The sequence below is a fragment of the Gossypium arboreum genome, chromosome 11 (assembly GCF_025698485.1).
Source record: "Gossypium arboreum isolate Shixiya-1 chromosome 11, ASM2569848v2, whole genome shotgun sequence".
NCBI lineage: Eukaryota > Viridiplantae > Streptophyta > Magnoliopsida > Malvales > Malvaceae > Gossypium > Gossypium arboreum.
The window spans coordinates 2,236,170-2,260,399 of NC_069080.1; the positions used below are offsets into that span (position 1 = coordinate 2,236,170).

The 24,230-nt window shown below is 36.7% G+C and overlaps 1 protein-coding gene and 1 long non-coding RNA gene across 2 annotated transcripts; both read right to left on the bottom strand.

Moving 5' to 3' along the window:
- Positions 1-674, bottom strand: LOC108463074 (14 kDa proline-rich protein DC2.15-like). Its single transcript, XM_017763017.2, has one exon. It carries the CDS (start codon positions 573-575, stop codon positions 177-179), a length of 399 nt encoding a protein of 132 aa, XP_017618506.1. The 5' UTR covers positions 576-674; the 3' UTR covers positions 1-176.
- A 2,574-nt stretch (positions 675-3,248) lies between these two features.
- LOC108461663 (uncharacterized) lies at positions 3,249-4,411 on the bottom strand. Its single transcript, XR_001867805.2, has 2 exons — positions 4,040-4,411; positions 3,249-3,756 (listed from the first exon to the last, which is right to left on the bottom strand). It is a non-coding gene; the product is annotated as an uncharacterized LOC108461663 (long non-coding RNA).
- Between the last annotated feature and the right edge of the window lie 19,819 nt (positions 4,412-24,230).

Here is a 24,230-nt window from a genome sequence, read left to right on the forward strand (position 1 = left end):
TTAAAAAAGTATTAGACTTATTTTATATCAATTTCCATAAGAAAATTTAAACAACAAAGTATCTAATGATAATATTGATGTACCGTAAATACTGAATCATAACTTTAAAAACCAAACACAAACACAAACACGAACACGATAAGAAAGATGAGAAAGAATGTAGGAACAATGATGACTTAGCATTGGAAACCAGTAGGAACATTCCTTGAGCAAACGTTGAGAAGCAAGCTAAGGGAAACTGGGATGTTAAGGTTGATGCCTAAGATGTTAGCTCTGATAGCGGTGCAAAGGCAAGCAGCGGCTTCGAGGTCCACAAGACCGTTGAGAAGGGAACAACATGGCATCACCGGGGGTGAACCAACGGTGACATTGACTAAGTTAAGCACATTGGCACATACACCTAATTTGAGGGCATCCCTAGGGCACCTACCTCGTGCAGATGGAGTAGGGGTGGGAGTTGGCCTTGGATTAGAGCCAGAAGAAGAACAAGATCCACAATTAGCACTGACTAGGGAAAAGAAGAGAATGTTGAGGGCTAAAAGGAGGGCTATGGAAGCTGATCTTTTTGAATCCATTTTGATCTTTTCTCAAAACCTTAATGGCTTGCTTTCTTGGCTTTAGAGTTAAGGTAGAAACGTTTGAGGATGAGGAACTTGTAGTGAAGGAAGGGGGGGTTTTATAGTGCTTCCAGCAAGGCTAGTGGGTTATTTTTTAATGTTAGGCTAATTGATCAAATTGTAGATTAAAATCAATTTGAAATCTGGCTGGTGAAGTTTGGTTGTTTATGATCTGTGAGGTGGAAATTAGCACAGTGCCATGTTAGAATGCTCCTATAGGATCAATATGTGAATTTATCATTCACTAAATTACATTATTTGCAACGGTATTTCATTTAAGTAACAATTCAAAAGCATCAAATAATATTAAGTTTGCTCCTTTTATGATAATTAATTATATTTCAATTTCAATTTATTTTTTATATATGAATCTAATGAATCATGAATAAACTCCGTACATATAATTAAGTGTAAAAGACTTGATGAATAACTATTAAGAGAAAAAGTATAATAAAAAAAATACAGAAATGAGACAATTTTACATTTAAATTTCAATGTAATTGTCTTCCCCAATAATATTGTTATCAAAATTTAAATTCATATTTTGTTTTTAGAAATACAATGTATCTTACAACAACACCCAATACTTATTGTTAATGATATCAGTTTCTCTTATTAAGACTTCTAAACAACTGTAGTTAATAATATTATCATTTTGTTTACTTCAAGTTTAAATGAATATCTCCATAATATTCCATGTTCTTCCAAAATATAAGGATAACAGTGACAACTTACAAACCGCTAAGTAGAGACAAAATGGATTACAGATTAATACGTACTCTCTCTTTGTCAAACCTTTCATGTTCTTCTTCAGCCATTAGTACCCTCTAAACAGATTTACTGAACTTCATTCACATTAAACTCGTAATTTATTCAAAGTTCCCAATGTTCAACTTAATTGCACTAAAAAAACTTACTATAAAGAGCTAATGGATCCAAAACCGACATTAAACAATGGTTTCTACTTTAGCTCATTTAATGGAACTCAAAAAGGGTTTTTGTTTTCCTTAAAAAGCATCTTCGATGGTACTGCAATTTCGTTGTAAAATAAGGTATGGAATCTGAAGCTTATGAGAAAACAGGATTTAATGGAAACACAGATCAGTTTGAGATGCTCCCTTATTAATATGCAATAATATAATGGGATTATAAATAATTACAGCCAACCAACCTTTTTTTTTCTTTCGGTTCAGAAATGGCGTATTGTAGGTGCAAAGTGTTGGAGATATTGGCACGTTGTCAATGGAAGTTTTGTAGCTGGATTCGACTGGAAGTGTCACGGGCGAGCTTTAGAACCTACCGTGGATTCCACGCAATTACCCCTATTTCTAATTAAAAATAAGCTTAGGTTTTATGCTTATCTGATTAGTTATGTTTAAATCCAAACCGATATTTTAAATATTAATTAGTTATGAGTAACAAACATATTTATTAATTGTCACACTAAGAGTTAATTATCGTGTCTTATGTGATATGACTTAAGACACATTATAAGTGATATTTATCAAAACTTCTATTAGATCACTTGTCCTTGACTCGTCAATAACAACCCGATATGTAGAACCTAAAGACAGGGGACAACAAATGTATAAGGCCTGGGGCGTAAGGACGAGGTCAAATAACCTAAAACTCCTCTCTTCCCAATTTATCTCCAGCATCATCTCCTTTTCTCTTTCTACTCCGACCACTCTATTCAATAACTCATCCATTTGTTCTAAACAAGATGGATCACCTATATCTGCAACCTACTTATCCTGATACCAACATATTAAATAAAAGAATTAATGAATTAAACTCATATTATAATACTCAATTTTAATTTAATAATTTTTATCCACTAAGACATTGTTCCACTGCATTGTTAAGTAAGAAAATCAACTTCGTTTAGGAGAGAATGAAAAGTAACCTCGATCCAATTTTCGCCAGCTTTGATATATTTTGATAAATGGGAGCAAGGGCAGAGCAAAAAAAGTCATTTTAGGGAATTAAAATTAAATTATAAATAGTGACGATTGAAATTTAATTTTATTATAATTTTAAACACAATCTTTTAAGTTCATTTCCTTTTGGCAAATGTGATTCCATCCAATGAGGATTGCTTAAACAAAAGGAATAATTCCAATGAATCTAAAATATTTGTTAAAAAAAATTTAGGCTTATAAAATTATATAGACAAAGTAAATTGGTTAGTTCATAGATAAAAGTATTCTGATTAAACTAATAGATTATCACCATATTAGAAAGAACAAAAATATAAGGACAAAAAGGTGACACCAAATTCATCATGTCAATTTTATAGTTCATATATGAGGTTTGTGGTTTTTTTTAACAATGTTGCATTTAAAATTTGAGTTTATATTTTTCTTTAAAATTGTAATATACCTTACCACTGTACTCAACATTTATTGTTGAGACTAATTATATTTTATCGTTCCCGCTGAATTTAAATATGGTACATAATAAATGAATAAATTCAAAAGGTGAAATAAATAGAATAATAAGCATTTGTTGTCGACCAAAACTTAAAAGAAAAGGAGACCAATGAAAGAATCTACCAAAAACAACAATGAATATAGAACAAAAGAGAGACTAGATCTGATCTATCATTTAAGAATAGAGAGAAAACCTTACTTCTCAAACTGTGAATAACTTGCTTTATACAGAGAAGAATAACAACTGTTGCTAACAAATTCTAAATAGACCAACTTCTAAACAGACTAATTACTCCACCTAACTCTTAATTACTCTAATAACCAAACTTATTTATATATTTATATACTCTTTGTAGTGGGCCAAATTTGCCCGGCCCGTACAAAGACAAAAACAAAACAAAAATACAAAAATAAGTCACAAAAAATAATAAAAACCCAATAAATATTATAACAGTCCATTAAATGTCCTTTTACAGACTTTGACCCAATCACTAACCCAATACCCAAACTAATACCCTAGCCCAAACTTATTACAAGCCCAAACCTAGACCCAAATATCCCACAGCCCAAAAACAAAAAAATCAGGCAGAACCCTAGCAGTTTCTGCTTGCGCCGCAGCAGCCCCAGCCTCCGTACCCTCCAGCGACCACGTCCGTGCCTCCGTACGCCCCACGCCAAGAGCCAACGCATGCCAGCACGCGCCGTACCTGCAAAAGGACGAACGCAGCAGCAAATACGAACAAAAAATTTGTGTTTTATTTTATGTTTATTTTGATTTGTTTTTTGGGGGTTTCGGCTATAAAGCCTTTGGATTTTTGATTGTAAAGTTTTCCTTTTTTACACATATATGCACAGAGAATAGAAGAGCAATCAAAAAATATTGAAAGGTGATTTCAAGCACCTTATATTTCTATTCTTCGAATCTGTTTCATTTTTTTTTCCTTTCGTTTTGTTTTTTTTTAGTATAACGAAATAAAGAAGCAACCTTACCTTGCGAATAGGCCGCCAATCCTCTTTTGCTTCGTTCAAATCGAAGTCAAGAAGGGATTTTCAGGCTGAAAATCGATTCATCAGAGCCTCCAAACCCCTGGTCGCTGTTCTTGGTGGTGGATCAGTGATGGGGTTAAAAGGGGATTAGGGATTTGAAAAATCAACAGAATGGGTGCATGTTGATTTCGGCTAGTTTAGTCTATATAAAAGACTGGGAACGACGCCATTTTGACCAATTTTGATGGTCTAGATACGACGCCGTGTGGTGGCCTTCACCCGATGACCCGAGCCATGCCTGGTTAAGACCCGCGTGTTAGGTCTGGGAGGGATATTTACACCTTAAGTCCTTTTATTCTGCGTCGTGTTGCAATTGAGTTCTATTTGCTTTTTTTCCTTTGTTTTTAATTTATTCCTGTACTTTACCAGTGAAGTCAATTCGATCCGCGCTTAAACGCAGCATTTTGGGATCTGGTATATTGCCAGTTTTAGTCCTTATACGTTTTCGCGCATTGAATATTGGTCCTTTTATTATTACTGTTTTATTTTCAAATTATCCCTGCTGTTTTAGTTTAATTCCAATTAAGTTTTCTTTATTTTATAGCCTTTTATTCTTAATTATTTATTCGCACATTTTAAACTACCTAGGAAATTGTTTCTTTCTTATTATAAATCTATTTTAGTAATGTCATCTTCACATTTTGTATATTTCATGTAAATGTTTTTGTATACACTATTATATATATATATATATATATATGTATATATATACTTTGTATTAAAGTTGGTTTTATTTCGTATATATATATACTATTATCAACCTTATATTATTTTTATACATATGATTCCTTAAATTTATTCTTGTATTTTATTATATAATCCTCGTAATACATCTTTTAAATTATTATTATATATGTATATATTTATTAATATCTATATTTGATCTATATATATTATTAAATCTATGTATTTTATACATATAGTTTGCTTCATATATATATATATATATATATATAAGCATATTCTTCAATCTATTATATAATTTATAATAAAATTAATTTAAGCTTGTATGTATTTCTATATTTTACAAATAATTATATTTAAAAGTTATTTATGTATACATATATATGATTTGTAAATCCATTATGTTTTAAAAAATTATATTTTATGGTACATTATTATTATTATTATTATTATTATTATTATTATTATTATTATTATCTTATACATAATTTAAAATTGTCAATTTTAGACCAAAATTCTTTAATACTTTGCATATCATTCAATTTGAAAATATTCATCCTATAACATATATTTTAGAGATTGTGTATATATCTTTAGTTTGTTCTTACAAATGGTTTTAAATTCATCAATATATATATATTGTGTAATTTATGTATTCATTTATTCGTCACTATTTTAAAATTGTCCTCTACCACATTGACCTCCAAATCCCATTTTGTTTTGTATATGATTTGTTGATTGATTTATATTGTGCCACATTTATCATTGTTGTATATCATCCATTCAATGTTTTATCAATTGTTTGTCACCCATGCTTGTGAGTTTGATTATCATTTCTAGATCAGCTATGCTTAGTTATTAGGTTGTTAATTGGTATTGCATTTTATGTGTGTATTATCCCATATCATTGTTTTCCACTTGATTTATGAAATTTGGTTTTATAAGGTCCAAACCTTTAAGATTAATTCCGTTTTATTTCGAGTCAAATTAATACGTTTTAAGCTAGTTTTATAATTATTTATTTAAAAATTCTTTAAAACGAAGGCAATATTCGATATTTGGCAATTCGCGGAATCGTGCCCTAACGTGCTGGGTTGCAATTTCTCGTTTGCTCAAAATAATCGAATGTCCCTTTAAAATTTCATTCATATTTTCTAAAAATTCTTTAAAACGAAGGCGATGTTCGATATTTGGCAATTCGCCGAATCGTGCCCTAACATGCTGGGTTACAATTTCTCGTTTGCTCAAAATAATCGAATATCTCTTTAGAATTTCATTCTAAAAACTCTTTAAAACGAAGGAAATGTTCGATGTTTGGCAATTCGGGGAACAGTGCCCTATCGTGTTGGGTTGCAATCTCTCGTTTGTTCAAAATAATCGAATATCCCTTTTGAATTTCACTCGTGTTTTCTAAGGCGAGGCAATGTTCAATGTTTGGAAATTCGAGGAATCGTGCCCTACTGTGCTGGGTTTCGGTTTTTCGTTGGACTAAATAGTTGAGCATCCTTTTGTAATTTTCAATTTATAAACTTTTGGAAGTCAAAATCTATCGTGTTTTCGAGGGTATAAAGGATCGTGTCCTACCGTGCTGGATGTGATGCTATATTCCTCTGAAACAAGAAGATTTTGACGACCAACTCGGGTTATTCAAATGTTATTAAAAGGAACCTCATTTCAAAAACATTTTTAAATCTTAGACATAAGGACAGTATTTAATCGATTTGGTACCAATTTTGGGCATAATGAGGATGCTAATCCTTCCTCATACGTAACCGACTCCCGAACCTGTTTTCTCAAAATTTCGTAGACCAAAATCATTGTTTTAGTAAACCAAAATGTTTTATTAAAATAACCAAATTTCTAGGTGATCCGATCACACCTAAACAAAAAAGGATAGGTGGCGACTCCATATTTTATTTTCAAAAAGTCGATACCTAGTTTTTTTCATTTAAACATAAAATTTAAAAAAAAAATAGTTTCGACACTCTTTTGTTCCCTCTTAAAGTTTGACAAAATTACTTAATACAAACAAAATGTTGTAATATTGTGCATTCCATTTTCAAACCTTTGAAAAAAGGAAGCAATATCCACAAAATACTAAGCAAATATAATAACAGCTAAGCCTAAGATAAATGAAATAATTCCTTTCATATTACACAAATCATATTATCAAATGAAAATTTTCAACTCATTAGCTTACTCAAACAATTTTATATTATATTAATATTTTTTATAAATTTATATTTATAAAATTTGTAACAGTCTGATTTTCGGCTTAGTCGGAACAGTAGTTTCTGGACCACAAATCCGAAGTCAAGAAATTATTCTTATTATTATTTTGGCGTCATAGTATGATTATATGAGTGTATGAAAATTTTGGTGAATTAATTTTAGCGTTGTGAGCGTAATTGTGAAAAAGGAGTAAATCGCATGACAAATCAAGTTCTTGTTAGATTGTTAAAGTGTAATGTGGTTGTATTAGATATCTTGTTGTGGTTGAATTGGCTTTGTGTTGCCGTGTGAATTGGTGGTATGTATTGCTTTGTAGGTAGGTAAGTAAGGGTGGCAAAAAGGCTTGGTAGATAGCCTATTTTTGTCCACACGGCTAGACACACAGGCGTGTGCCGAGGCCGTGTGTGACACACGATTAGCCCCATGGGCGTGTTGTTTGACTATGTGCCCCCTGCACCTCGAATTTGCAAGTCAGTATGCATGGTAGTAAACACACGGGTAGAGACATGGCTGTGTGTCTCAGCCGTGTGGAGGACACAGCGTTTGGCCAAGGGTGTGTGCCTTGGCCGTGTGTCTCTAATTTGTTGCTGACGTCAGAAATAGAATGTCAAGGTTTTTACACACAGGCTGCAACACGGGCGTGTCATGGCCGTGTGAGGGAGACGGGTTATAGACACGGGCGTGTGCTCAGCCGTGTGAAAACCCCTTGTAGGTTTGAATTTGGAATTTAATTCACATGGCCTCGGGGCACGGGGGTGTCCCCTTGTGCTTAGGCCGTGTGAACCACACGGGCCTTTAGCACGGCTGGGTCAAAATGGTCACACGGGCGTGTCATCTTTCCACATGAGCATGTGCCCCTATCTCAAGTTACATTTTTTTTCAAAGTCTTTAAAGATGTTCGGTTTAATCCCGGATAGTTTCCCAAGGATGATTTGGGCCTTGTAGGCCCATATTGAGAATTTTTAGATTAAGAGCGAAAAGTTTTAAATTTGATTTAGTTTTTATAACTAAGAAATGATCGTATGCCTGCGTTTAAGTCAGGTAATGCCTCGTGCCCAGTCCTAGTCTCGGACTCGGGTGAGAGGTGTTACAAAATTAATTCAAAATAAAATCTTAATTTTATTAAAATAGTAATTCAAATACATAAGACTAGAACCATGAAGCAATTCTAAGCATGCCGACAGACAGAAGCATAAGATGTTAATGATATATGCAAGGGTGGTTCGGTTCTTGCATAATGGCAATAATTGTAAAATTTATGTATAAACATTATTCCAATTTACAATTTGATACATGAACTTTGATTTGATGTAATTACACATGAAATTTGAATTGTGATTCATATGTATGCAAGAAATTTTGAATTTGATTCAATTGTGCACATTTAAAAAAATGAATACAATAATTTATATTCGTATCGGATTGAGATAGTTGTTTGTGTATGTAATATATCAACATAAAATGATTCTAACTCAATGATGTTAGTGATTTGTAAAAACTGAATCAAATAAAATTTTCATGTAGAAAATCGCACGTAATCAAAATTATGTATAACATTGCACATTGGATCAAAGTACATGTATAAATTTGATATTCATCTCATTTTATTATTAATATTTTTCAAATTCGTTAAAATAAATTATTTTTTATTCTTCTATTATGTCATTAATATTTTCTATTGTTTCAAGTTATTATTCTGTTAGTTGTTCGAACAGAAGTTGGAAAAAATATATAAAATAAGACAATTTTTCAAGGACAAAGCTCGGTACAAAATATTTGTTAACGTTGTTCAGATTTATAAATTTTATTTTACGAAACATCCTTCCAAAGAATGATTTTACTTAACAATTAACCCAGTACAATTATTATCTTAAATTCAATCTACCCTCTTACAATAGATAATTACAGTCCCAATTCAAATTACAATCACTTTTCTAAATAACATTACTTACAATCAAGAATATATTTCCAATAAATACCTAAAGAGTGTCTAATTGCACAATCATCAGCTCTCGATTTATCAAATTCAAAAAACTGCCTACTTGTGTAAATCGACAACATATTTACATGCATGACAAGTATAATTATATTGATAAATTCAACGATTAAATAATTAAAATATTAATTGTTGTAGGCCAATTTTGGGCCCTTTTACTAATACATCAGCCAACCCAAAATTCAAACCCCATTTACAACCAGAACCCAATATCTCTGAACCCATATACCCGAAGCCCAATAACCTAAACTACCAGCCCACTAAACTAACAGCCCATTACACAAAATCAGAAACAAAAAATACCTAATCCCAAACCCTAGCCCCCTAGCATTGGCGCCCACTTGCCTCTGTCACCACCGACGCCCGCCACGCCCCATACCCCACTACCACAGTCCCATACCTCCACAGGTCCTCGACGCCACGCCCACACCCCCGCACGCATGACAACAGACCTTGTTCTCGCAAAAAGAAACAACACAACAAAGAGAACAGAGAAAGTAGCAATATTTTTGTACTCTTCTTTAGAACATTTGGCTATAAAGCCATATAATAACCGTTGTAAGTTTTTAGACGGGCAATAAGAAAAAACAAAAAAAGAAATATTGAACTTTGGATCCTGCCTATATCCATATACGAGAATAGCACTAGACTAAGCAAGAAAATAGCAAAGATCAAGAATCGAAGTTAAAAACTAAAGGTTATTTCTTTTTCATTTCTATTTCGTTTTAAAATTAATTTTATCACCCATACACATAAAAATTTAATAAACTAATAAAATAAACAAATAACACAAAATAAAAAAAATTAAAATTTTTACCTTTTCCGCCACGCGTGCAGGTGGTTTGCTTAACGACGTTCGACGACCGGATCGGAGCTCTCCCCCGGCGGAAATCGCTCGGGCTCCCTCTCCTTCTCTCCCTTTCTCTCCTTTTTTTTCTTTCTCCCTAACTCAAATGATTTTTTAAAATTTTTTGACTTTTATAGGGGTCAAAACGCACCGCTTTGGACCCCGCTTTAATGAACAAAACGACGCCGCTTTTACTTGGCCCGACCCGATTCGACCCGAACCCGCCTCAGGATCCGCTTGTTTTTAACTCAATGGAATATTTGTGCAATCGGTCCTTCCGCATTTTTTGTTGTTTGAATCAGGTTTATATTTATTTACAAATCGGCCCTAAAATTTAAACTGATTTGTGATCTAATCCCTATTAATGCGCTGCGTTTTGATAGAGCGGATATATTGTTGTTTCAGTCCCCCCATGTTTCATGCGCGTTGCAATTCGGTCCCGTGGCTTATTTTTATTTCGAATTTCGCCCTAAAATTCTGTTTTGAGCTCAATTTAGTCTTTTTTGCTAGATTACGGTTTTATTTTCAAATTATTTGTCTCTTATTTTCTGTTAATTATTATTATTAATTATAATCTTTATATTCTTATTATATTTACTATATTTAATATATGTAGTGGTGTATATTGTATTATGTACAGATATGCGTATGTGTTCTATATATATTTATGGAATATCATTATTAGTTATTTTTAATATGTGTATTATGTAAATATTTTAATATTGTATTCTATACGTTATTTCACATAATATTAAATAACACGTGTTCTCAATATAACCATGTGCATTTAAATATATACCTGTATATATTTGGGGAAGCATTGTAAATAGTTTTTTATTATCTTTTTAACATGTATGTATCATATGAATATTTGAGTGTTATATTATGTATATATATATATATATTTCCAATGTGTATATTTTTTATTGTATTTTTATCGTCATATATATTTTTCAAGCTATATTACATTTCACATATTATCATATAAATATGTACATATATTTTTAACTACTTTACGCACATTATTTTTGAACTTCACATTATGTGCGTATTTTGAACACCATACATATTGAGTATTTCTAATGTCCCGTTTATTCATACCCACGCATTTAACATATCCATGTAATGTACTAGTAAGTTCATTCTATGTCGTTATCATTTCTAATGTATATGTATGTTTCATGCAATATAATTAATGGTTACTCTTTTAACATTATTTTGAAGTACGTGTATATTATATGCATTACATGTATATATATACATATTCGATTCTACATTGTGTATATACATATTTTCAATGTTATCTTTTTAAATCATACGTCGTTTTATATATTTTCCATAGTCTTAACTAGATTTTATATTTTTATATGTATATTATTACATTTATTTTATTCTTATCATATCTATTATCAATACATGTACTTTATTATATGTATGTATATATATATCATGTACACATATTAATGTTATTATGTAAATCTTTTCATCCCTACTTTTATATATATTCGTAATGTCATTTTTACATGTGTATATTCAATGTTTTTTCGTTTTCGATATTATTGTCATATTTAATCTTGCATGCACGGTTATTGTTTTAATATTTTTTGTTATGTTTGTCATTTGCTTAAATATGTATACCTAGTCCTTTCATTTGTTTATTTATTTCTGTATTCGTTTTGTCTTACACGTTTTAAAAAATCACGTTCTTGTTTCTAAATTAATTTCAATAATCAAAGGCAATATATCGGTTTAATACCAAGTCGACAGTTCCATTGCTATGTTGAGTGGAATTTGTCGGTTCGTGTTTAATCGGTATACCCTTCTCAAAAAGGGAAATCAAAAATTGAAAGTTTTCGTGTTTTGAATCGGATCACGATTGAATATTACTTTGAACTCATATTTTTGAAAATCAAGACAACACTTGTTTATGAGATACCAATTTTTGGACGTCGCAAGGGTGCTAATACCTTCCTCGCGCGTAACCGACTCCCGAACTCTAATTTTTCTCTGGCTTTTTAACGTAGACCTTAACTCGGCCTTTTTTCTCGTTTAAAAAAGGGAAATCTAATAGGTGTCCGATCACACCTAGAAAAAGGATCGGTGGCGACTCCCGGTTTATTTTAAATCAAATTTTAATTTTCAAGATTTTAATCACCACAATTTAGCGACCCGAATCCAAACTAAAATTTTTACGTCGCTACAGCTGGCGACTCCACTGGGGATCCTTTTTTGAGAGTCGTGTCTGGAATTAAACACGTTTTGTCAAAACTTTCAAATTTCCTTGTTCAAAGTAAATATTTGGTCGTGATCCGAAAATCTCATTTTCAAAATTCATGCATTTGTATCATGTTTACTTATTTGGTTGTTTTTTAGCTTTCAATTTTTATGGTTTTAATTTCGGTTTAGTTTTTAAGTAAAACGCAACGGTTTATGAAGTTTTTCCCCACATACCGTGCACTTGTATTTTCGCATAACATGAGCTCTCTACCCGGGCTCCGTCCGTTTAGGTGAAAGTAAACGCTACGCCTTCGTGAGTTAACTCGTCCCTCCGCACAGGCTAGTGAATACTTTCGGGTTACATATGGCTTATGCTTTCGTGAGTTAACTTGTCCCTCCGCATAGGCATAAGTAAATGTAATCCCTCGAATTGAACTCGTGAGCCTGTGATGGGTTATGACCGAGGCTTCGTGCTAATCTTAGCAGATGATAGTACGAGCAATTCGAGTACCTGTCTAGAACCGAGACTACATATAATGAACCATACGAGCTATCCAATTAGAGCCATGTCGAACCTCTGTCCGCTAATAGTCACCAAAATAAGTACACGGGGAAAATGCCTTTCATTTACACTATTTATGCAAAATAATTGGATCGGGTAGTTTAGTTTATTTTTCAAATTATATTTGTTGTGTTTACTAACCAAGTTTGTTTGTTTTTATTTTTATCATGCATCATAGGCATCATATTAGGAAGGTGTTGATTAAAGGTTGGTTGCCAAAAAACGGGTTTCTGATGGAGGAGTCAATTACACAAATCACCGAGAAGAATGCCGTGGTGCGAGACTGGTCTCTAAAAACTCAGAGGGACAAGGGGGATAGTCTTGTGGAAAGGTGTGCTGCCAATTTGCCCGAACAAATAACTGTGAACGTTCACCAAAATAACCTAGAAGATTTGGTTCAAATTTGGAATCAGTGGGATTCAGACACTAGAGACATTTTCACTGAGAGGTATGGAGATATAGCTCACCTGATCACCATCCGTGTAGACAAACAGTTGATTCAAGTCATGGTTCGGTTTTGGGACCCAGCTTATCAGTGTTTCACCTTCAATCAAGAAGACATGACTCCGACCATAGAAGAGTATGCTGCTTTACTCCGCATCGACAATGTACAATTCGGCAAAATATATGTGAAGGAGCCTAAGCCGATGACCTTCAAGAAAAAGTTAGTGAGGCCAGATGACATGACCGATGCATGGGCTGAAAAACAGATGAAGAAGAAGAACGAAACCATTTGCATTCCATGGTCCTCCCTACGAGATTTGACTCTGAACCATCCCGACATGCTGAAAAGGGTAAATCTATTCGCTTTGGCCATTTATGGTCTGGTTATTTTCCCAAAGGTTCTCGGACATCTCGAAGTGGCAGTAGTTGATTTCTTCGAAAGGTTAAAACAAGGAATCAACCCTGTCCCAACCATCCTAGCCGAGACCTTCAGGTCCCTGAGTAGTTGTCGAAGAAAAGGGGAGGGACGATTTATCGGATGCGCGCAGTTACTCAATGTTTGGATTTTGAGTCACTTCTGGAAGGTAGAGCGCACTCCATTCCATATGTTTTCTAAAACATTCTCCCCGCTAGAAGCTTTCCTCAAGAAAGAATGGCCGAAGGAAGTCACTGAGCAACATTGGGTATCAGTCTTTCAGAACCTTCGCGCAGAAGATATAACATGGAGAGCACCACGGATCTGTCCTTCGATTCTCATTGTACAAATGTGGAAGCCAAGATTGGGTACCTTTACTTGGGTTATGGGGAGGAGTTGGATATGCTCCGCTATTGGTTCAAAGACAATTTTCTTCGCGACAATTCCTCCCCATAGCGGAGGATTAGCACGATTCGAGTTCGCTTTTACGGGTGAAGGATATATGAAGAGAGTCCGAGACACCGCAAAGTCTTGGAAGGAAATTCATTTCATGGAATTAGCCTTGTATGCTGATACCCTTACCCAAGATTACAACGTATGGAGGAAGCAACGGGTAAATAGTCAACAAATCTCGACAACAAACCACCCCATCCGAATCCTTTCTCAAGGAAATGCCGTCGAGCTAGAAATGGCAAGACAAGAATTGAGCGAGAAAAGGCCAAGATGTCTCGAGACCTTAGTGCCCTTCAAGAAGAAAACTATCAATCAAGATTGAAATTCAGGTTGAAAGATCCGAGCGAAAAGGTACAAAGAGAAGCCAAGATTGTGAGAAACGACTTAAGGGACCTTCATTTGGAAAACAAGAAATTAAGAAACACTATAAAGAATAGCGGGTTGGGCAAGTCGACAAGCAGAATGGAAGGAAGAAATTAGCAATATCAAGGGAGGAATGGAGTTTTGGAAGGAAAAGTAAAGAAAGAGGAGGAAAAGGCTGCGTGTGCTTTGATAGAGTTAAGAAGGAAGAACGCCAAGTATGAAATAGCGACTGCAGAATTGGCAAAAGTCGGTCTGAACATCAAGAATTAAAAAGGAAAACACGAGATCTAGAAAATATCGCAATCTCATCAACAACAACTAGATAGCCTCTCAAGGCTCTAGAAGAAAAGAGTGAAAGCGAGACGATAGGGACATTCACGCGTATGAAGGATCTCTCAAAGAAAGAGAAATGCAACTCGACTTCTTGATCAATGAAATTCGCAGCGACTATGCAAATTGTTCAATTATCGATGAAGCAAGTTCTCGCTACCAATTCCTCCGAGCCAAAGATCGAACATATCGAGTTTTTAGAGCAAGTAAAGAAACAAGGCAATGTGGCTAGGAAATTTGTGTAACTGTTGAAAATGGAAACTTTGTGTAATAGGCTATGTTGATCAATGAAATGCCTAAATATGGGGCTACCTTGAAATTAACACCAATTTTTGCATTCCTTGCATAATTAACATACTAACATTTTGACATTCGTACATTCATTCATGCATTCATCCATACATTGCATATCCCATACTCGGTCATTGAAGACAAAATATATAATTCGCAGCTTGTAATACCACAAGATGGAACCACGTCATCAAGATAAAACGCGCCGACAAGCTAGAGTGATGGAAGTGAATTCAATGAGAGAATTGAAAGGATGGAAAGGACTCAAAAGAATTACAAGAGCAACGGCCAAATCACAACAAGAGACGAGAGACCTAATGATGAGATCTCGAGAGGAATCACTCGAGCAAAGAGATCAAATGGCCAAAATGATGGAGATGATGTCACTCTAGTTAAAGGAAAGGACCCATGCGAGCCACGACATTGAAGAATCTCGATCAAGAATTCACCACGATCGGGATCCACTCTATCCCCGTGATTCACTCCACCATTCGCATATACAACACAAAGAGGGTGCACTCAAGGGAACCCACGGCTTGGAACATCGACCTATGCCACCGCTCCACCCACTAATTTGGGGCAAGGAATATTCGCGTCAAGCCTGGGGATAGTCCTGCCGATCCACTAGTTCCGATTTGGATGACCCACAGAGGTAGCCAAGTTGAAATCGGATAACCATGACGCAAAATATAGGAGTCTAGAGGAAAGACTCAAAGCGATAGAAGGCATCAAGTCTTCTCCGCACTAGGTGCCAAAGAACTCGATCTAGTACCGATCCGATTTTGCCCCCAAAGTTTAAAGTACCTGATTTTGAGAAGTATGATGGGACAAGATGTCCAAAGGCGCATTTGGTCATGTTTTGTCGAAAAATGACTGGTTATGTGAACGAGGATAAACTACTCATACATTGCTTCCAAGATAGTCTAACAGGGTCAGCTCTCCGGTGGTACAATCAACTTAGTAGAGAAAAGATTCGATCCTGGAAAGACTTGGCGTCGAGATTTTGCGATCGAGACAAGCATGTATCGGAGATGGTGCGAACCGTATGACCTTGCAAATGATGGAGAAGAAACCAGCAGAATTCTTTAGACAATATGCGCAAAGATGGAGAGATATCTCGCCCAAGTGGAGCCTCCATCGACTAAGACCGAGATAACGATCCTTTTCATCAATACTCGAAAGCACCGTTCTATGACAAGTTGGTGGGAAGTGCTACGAAGGATTTTTCGGATATCGTAATATCTGGTGAACTCATAGAGAATGCCGTCAAGAGCGGCAGAATGGAAGGATCAGAAGGCTCAAGAAAAGCAGCACCCGTAAGTAAGAAAGAGCCAGAAGCCCACATGGTGGGAACTGGGAGTTATTACGTTCCCAATTTGTATTCTAACCAACCCCGACCTCGAAATTATCCACCCCCGAATTTCCATTACCCTCCTCAAACATCTTACTACCAAGCATCACATCCGTCCTACCCTGTATACGCATGAATAACCAAAGGCCCGTCACCACATTTCCACAAAACACTCTGCCCACTCAAAGCCAACCCAGAAATGAACCAAGACCAACAAGGCCTAATCACGAGAGATGACAATTCACCCCTATTCTCAGATCATATGGGGAACTATACCCAAAACTTCGGAGAAACAATTGATATCTCCCCATTACATGGCCCCCTTAAACCTCCATACCCAAAATGGTACGATCCAAATGCTAGTTGCGCATACCATGCGGGAACCAGGGCATTCTCGAGAATTGTCTTGCTTTCAAAAGGAGAGTTCAAGGGCTCATCGATGCGGGCATTTTGCGATTCAATGGTACTGGCAGTAAGACCGAGAATCCATTCCCAAACCACACCGAAGGGAATGTGAGCGCAGTAGGAGAGGAGGATAAACAATAAAATAGAAGATGGGTTTCTGAAGTACGAACACCTCTGCAGAGAATCTGGGAGATACTAAGTGAGAAAGGGTTGCTCTGTCGTTTTAACGGAGTATCCAAAGGAGAAGATGCAAAAGGTCACAGTTTTTGCAAGCTCCATGGTATTGGGGAGCATAACATTCAGTCCTGTAAGGAATTGAAGTTTATCGCAAAGTATGATGGACAATAAGGAGATTGGGATTTTTGTAAAGCCAAAGAGGCCGACAAAGGAGAAATATGTGCCTCGACAATCAATCATCGGGTTTCCCATATAATACCGACCAACCGTTAATAATCTATTATGACGCGAAGAAGGAGCCGGTGAAACCAAAATGATAATTGAAGTACCATCTCCTTTCCCTATAAAGACAATAAAACAAGATCTGTGGAAGTACGATGTCAACATCGTTACACGAAGGTGAAAAGCTTGAAGCCACAATCAAGACATTGGGAAAGTAGGTCATTTTACCCGCATGGGACGGTGCTATTCTAAAGAAGTTGAACCGATAAAGAAAAGTAGCGACTTGAAACAAAAAGGAAAGCGGTGATGCACGAAGTCGAGGTCGAGCAAGAAATTCCACCCGTGCAAGAAACTAAAAAGCCTGTGAATAAGGAAGAAGCTCAAGAATTCTTGAAATTTATTAAGCACAGCGAGTATAGTGTGGTGGAACAATTTAGCAAGCAACAAAGACGAATCTCGATTCTATCTCTCTTGTTAAATTGAGCCACATCGAATGCTTTATTGAAGGTGTTAAATCAAGCTTATGTGGCCAACAACATATCTGTCGAAAAGCTTGATAGATGGGTAAACAATCTGAATGCGGACAATTTCATCTCTTTTAGTGATGACGAGATACCGCCAAATGGTAGAGGCTCGGTGAAAGCGCTGCATATCACGACTCGCTGTAAGGGCTACATAATACCGAACGTACTCATCGATAATGGGTCAGCATTAAATGTTATGCCATTGGCCACGCTTTCCCGAATACCGATGGATTTGTCCTACTTAAGGCCCTGTCATTCCATGGTAAGAGCATTCGACGGGACGAGGCGCGAAGTCATGGGAAAGATCGAAATCCCTTTGGAAGTGGGCCCTTACATCTATGAGGTCGAGTTCCAAGTCATGGACATTACACCCTCTTATAACTGCCTTTTGGGAAGACCTTGGATCCATTCTGCTAGAGCAGTTCCATCATCCCTCCATCAAAAGTTGAAATTTATCATGGATGGCTGGTTGGTCACAGTCGAGGGTGAAGAAGACATTGTCGCATCTATCTCTGCTGATGCGCCATACCTGGAAGTAAGCAAGGACGCAGTGGAATGTTTCTTTCGATCCTTGAATTCGTCAATGCCACTTTCATCGCTGAAGGAAACAAAATTCGATGCCAAAGCGTCGAAAAATACCGAATGGGTGTCAAGTTGATTTGTAGGAAGAGGAGCTCGTGCGAGAAGAGGTTTAGGGAGACATCTACAAGGAATAGTTAGGGCTTTAAAGCCGATGTACCACAAGGCCCGATACGGTTTGGGGTTCCAAATGACATGCGTCAAAGAAGAAGACAGTGGAAGAAGGATCAAGAGAGAAGAATTGCAAGAACTTTAGGCCGAGAACCGAATGGGAACCGATAGAGTACCCTCATTTGTCAAAAACATTTACATCTCGGGAATGTTGTACCACGGACAAGATGATCTACGAAACATGTGGGGTTAATTAAAGGGGTTTTCGAATGTCGTTATAAGTGTCATCGACAAAGAAGTTGGAGCAAGTAAAGATGTCTCGAGGATACGCCTTTGCCCTCCCGGTTTTATGTTGAACAATTGGACTCTTGAGGAGCTTCTTGTAGTTTATAAGTCTTGAGTAATGCTAAACATTAACCTTCTATTGTGTCCTTAGATATAATAGAATTCTTTTGTAAGAGCTTTCATTCGCTCTTTATCATTTAAATGAATATCGATGAAGATGCATTTTGTCACGATTTTTCGCGTTATCACTAATTTCATGATCATTTTCTCATTTCATAGCCTATCTTTACATTTGCCTCATTACCATGACATAACATTTTGTTTGTTGTTTCCAATACTTGGATGTCCCCCTATAGCTTCCTTTTCCATTTCAACTTTCAGGTGCTCAGATATTGACGACATGAATAAGCCCGTTACGAATCTTGAAATCGATTTTGAGAAGGTTGTTTGCTTAGGAGAATTTGAAGTCAAGAAAATGTCAAGATTATGTCTCGTCTCTGAATTGTTAAGAATGGTGGAGCAAGAGGATAAACAGATTCGCCTCATGAAGAATCTGTGGAAACGAAGAATTTGGGCAATCAAGAGAGAAACAAGAAGTGAAGATTGGGACTTCTATTTGAGAGAGTACCGGGCATAGTTTGATCACTTTACTCATGAATACAAAGATGTTTTCGCATGGTCATACCAGGACATGCGAGGCTAGATGAAGATTTAGTGGTCCATAAGCTCCCATTAAAGCTAGAATGCAAGCCCATCCAAAGAAAAATTAAGACGGATGAGACCGAAATTGTTGAAGATAAAGAGGAAGTCAAAAGCGGTTTGACGGCGGCTTCCTACAATCTTCCAAATATCCGAATGGGTGGCTAACATAGTCCCGTACCAAAGAAAGATGGAAAAGTACGAATGTGCGTGGATTACCGTGACCTGAATCGAGCAAGCCCAAAGATAATTTTCCCTTGCCACATATTGACACGTTGGTGGACAACACAGCAAAACATTCATTGTTTTCTTTCATGGACGGATTCTCGGGGTATAATCAGATCAAAATGGCCCCTGAGGATATGGAGAAAACTACCTTCATAACAATGTGGGGAACGTTCTGCTACAAGGTGATGCCATTCGGGTTAAAGAATGCTGGGGCAACATATCAGAGGGCTATGGTAACGTTATTCCATGACATGATGCACAAAGAAATAGAGGTCTACGTCGACGACATGATTGCTAAATCCCGAGGGGAAGAAGAGCATGTGGTGAACCTCAAGAAGTTGTTCGAGAGGCTAAGAAAGTTTCAGCTAAAGCTTAATCCAGCCAAATGTACATTCGGGGCTACCTCGGGAAAGTTGCTAGGCTTCATTGTCAGTAAAAGAGGTATTGAGGTTGATCCAGATAAAATAAAAGCCATCCAAGAATTACCACCTCCGCAAGACGCAAAAGGAAGTTAGAGGATTTTTAAGGAGATTAAACTACATTGCCCGATTTATCGCTCAACTTACCAACCAATGCGACCCAATCTTTCGGCTTCTTCGAAAACATAACCCGGGAGAATGGAACGAGGAATGCCAGGTGGCCTTTGATAAGATAAAACAATATTTGTCTAGTCCTCCAGTGCTAGTACCGCCAACCCCGGAAGACCTTTGATATTGTATTTGACTGTGTTCGAAAGTTCAATGGGTTGCATCTTGGGGCAACACGACGAGTCGAAAGAAAGAAAAGCGATCTACTACCTCAAGAAAAAGTTCACTCATTATGAGGCAAAGTATTCATCCATTGAGAAATATTGTTGCATACGGTTTGGGTAGCTCGGAGACTTAGACAATACATGTTGTACCATACGATATGGTTGATTTCAAAGTTGGACCCGATAAAATACATGATGGAATCGCCGGCACTATCAGGAAGAATGGCGCGATGGCAGATTCTCCTCTCAGAATATGACATTGCTTATGTAAGTCAGAAGTCGATAAAAGGTAGCGCAATAGCTGATTTTCTAGCAACTCGAACAACAGAAGAATATGAGCCTTTAAGATTTGATTTCCTAGACGAAGACTTAATGGGCATCTCAGAAATAGAATCCGAGTCATCAAAAGAGAGGTCATGGAAGATGTGCTTTGATGGTGCGTCGAATGCGTTAGGGCATGGAATCGGAGTAATCCTGGTATCACCAGACGGGAATCATTATCCGTTCACCGCAAGACTGAACTTCTTCTGTACCAATAATATCGCAGAATATGAGACCTGTATCATGGGGCTTCATGCAGCTATCGAGCGAAACATCGAGATCTTGGAGGTATACGGAGACTCAGCCCTAGTGATTTACCAAATCCGTGGAGAATGGGAAGTGAGGGACTCAAAATTGATTAAGTACAGCAATTTAGTGGCTGGATTAATCAAGGAATTCAAAGAAATAACTTTTCATTACTTCCCACGAGAAGAGAACCAACTGGCGGATGCCTTGGCCACTCTGGCTTCAATGTTCAAAGCAAGTAAAGAAGCAGAAATAATGCCCCTCAAAATGAGCATATACGAGGTCCCTGCACACTGTTGTAGCATTGAGAAAGAGGCAGACGGACAACCATGGTTCTATGATATCTTAAAATATATCAAGAATCAAAGCTATCCCGAACAAGCACATGAGAACGACAAAAGAACGATCAGAAGAATGGCAGCAGGATTCGTTCTTGATGGGGATATCCTATATAAAAGGGGAAAAGATCAAATACTCTTGAGATGCGTGGATAATGTCGAAGCCAGAAAGATACTTGAAGATGTCCATGAAGGAATCTGTGGGACACATGCCAACGGCTTCAGTATGGCCAGAAAGATTATGAGATTCGATTACTACTGGTTGACGATGGAAAGCGACTGTATTAGTTTTGCCAGAAAATGTCACAAATGTCAAATCTATGGCGACAAAATTCATGTAGCCCCTTCGCCCCTTCACGTCATGACTTCTCCTTGGCCTTTTTCTATGTGGGGCATGGATGTTATAGGGCCAATTTCTCCAAAAGCATCCAATGGACATCGATTCATTTTTGTGGTTATCGATTACTTCACAAAATGGATAGAAGCTGCTTCATTTGCCAATGTGACGAGGACTGCAGTTTGCAAGTTTTTGAAAAAGGAAATCATTTGCCGGTATGGTTTGCCTGAAAGAATCATTTCAGATAATGCCACGAATCTGAACAATAAAATGATGAAAGAAGTGTGCGAGCAGTTCCAAATAAAGCATCATAATTCCTCGCCCTATCGCCCAAAGATGAACGGGGCTGTTGAAGCAGCTAACAAGAACATTAAGAGGATCATTGGGAAAATGACTGAGACATATAAAGATTGGCACGAGAAACTTCCATTTGCTTTGTTTGCATATCGCACATCTGTACGAACATCTACGGGAGCAACTCCTTTCTCTCTAGTCTATGGAATGGAAGCTGTGCTACCTATCGAGGTCGAGATCCCCTCTCTGCGAGTATTGATGGAATCAAAGTTAGAAGAAGCGGAATGGGTTCGAGCTTGATATGATCAGTTGAACCTCATTGAAGAAAAACGTCTAAGGGCAATTTGTCACGGGCAAATGTACCAAAAGAGAATGATCGCAGCCCATAACAAGAAGGTGCGACCAAGAGAATTCCATGAAGGAGAACTCGTGCTGAGAAAGATTCTCCCAATACAAAAAGACCTGCGAGGAAAATGGGCACCAAATTGGGAGGGACCATACATTGTAAAAAAGGCATTCTCAGGCGGAGCTTTGATCCTTACTGAGATGGATGGGAAGGAGCTACCGAATCCAGTAAACTCAGATGCAGTGAAGAAATATTATGCTTGAGATGAAAACCCGAAAAGGGCATCTAAAAAAAAAAAAAAGGGGGGATCAGAGCGAAAACCCGAAAAGGGCGCTTTGGTTAAACATAAAAGATTAGGATGAAAACCCAAGAGGGCGTTCTAATGAAGCCAATGTTTGGCTTACAAGGCAAGGTGTTTTAAACTGTACGACAAACAGTGAGACTACAGTATTTGAAGCATCTTTGAAAGCTCGAAATCTTCTACGCAAGGAGCCAGACTCTAAAAGATTCTTGATTGAAGAACGTGAAGAGTTCATGTGTCGAATATCTAAAGCATTTGTATCCGTTGAATACGACCTCTTCTTGGCACAATTGTACTATCATTGGTTAACTTTCTTTGTTTGCCACATTTGAAATAAAGGAGTATGAGATATCCTTTTTGTCCCCACCTGACCATTTTCATGCATCTCATTATGTGTTCATTTAATGATAAATAGTGAAATGACATACTCTAAACAAAAGAAATGATAAGCATTACCTAGATGAAAATTTGATAAAGAGCCTCAAAGCAATAACAAAGTTCAACAATGGGCAAAAGAGCGTTATCTGAGAAACGTCGATTACTTGTGAAGCTTGAAGACGGGTACATGGCGTAAAGAGAAAGTCAAGAGCCGAAGTAATCACAAGAATCGTGACGAAAAGGATATACGACAAACATGCTTAAGGAACACTGCATAATCATGTAGGCATAAAAGCATTTAAGACAAACATGTGCATATCATGATAACATCGTGCATGGCATATACAGGTACTCTAGCAAAGCAAGAAATCTGGAACGAGAGTCGCATTGAATCAAATGAAAAGACATTTGAGTTCTACCAAATGACAGGTTTTGATATTTTTGATTTTCAACTTCTGTCATCAGGGCACGCTGAGGTATTTTCAATTTCTGCTTTTTAATTCATGTTTTCCAAGAAAATCAGCTCATATTGCGAGAGGTGAGTTGAGCCTCAAGACACGTTGAGGTAATTTGAATTTATGTTTCAAAAATCAACTCATATTGCGAGAGGTGAGTTGAGCCTCAAGACATGTTGAGGTAATTTCAATTTATGTTGCGAGAAGTGAGTTGAACCTCGGAGCACGCTGAGGTAATTTCAATTCCTATTAAATCTAAAATCGACTCATATTGCGAGAGGTGAGTTGAGTCTTTTTAGTTTCTATTTTCAATTCCTGTTTTTTTTATCAACTCATATTGCGAGAGGTGAGTTGAGCCTTACGGCACGCTAAGGTATTTTCAAATTCTATTTTCAAAAGTCAATTCATATTGCGAGAGATGAGTTGAGTCTTTTTAATTTCTATTTTCAATTTTTGTTTTTTTAATTTTTCAAAGATCAACTCATATTGCGAAAGGTGAGTTGAGCCTTTAATTTTCGTTTTTCAAAATCTACTTTTCAAAGTATTAACTCATGTTGCGAGAGGTGAGTTGAGCCTTCTAATTTCTTCTTTTAATTTCTATGTTTCAAAAATCAACCCATATGGCGAGAAATGAGTTGAGCCTCAGTTCACCTGCTGAGGTATTTTCAATTGTTGTTTTTAAATGTCTAGTTTTTACGAATCAATTCATATTGCGAGAAATGAGTTGAACTCAAGATCACACGCCAAGCAAAGACTAAAGATTGAAGCTGATGGAAAACACCAAATGTGGCCTCCCTGAAGTTGCAATGGAGCGGGTCCAAGTTGCAAGTCTTGACTCCCTGAAGTTGCAGTGGAACTAATCGAGGATATCAGATCTTGCCTCTCTAAAGTTACAGAAGAGAAGACCACAAATCTCATCTCAACTGAAGCAGTAAAGGAGCAGTTTGAAGCT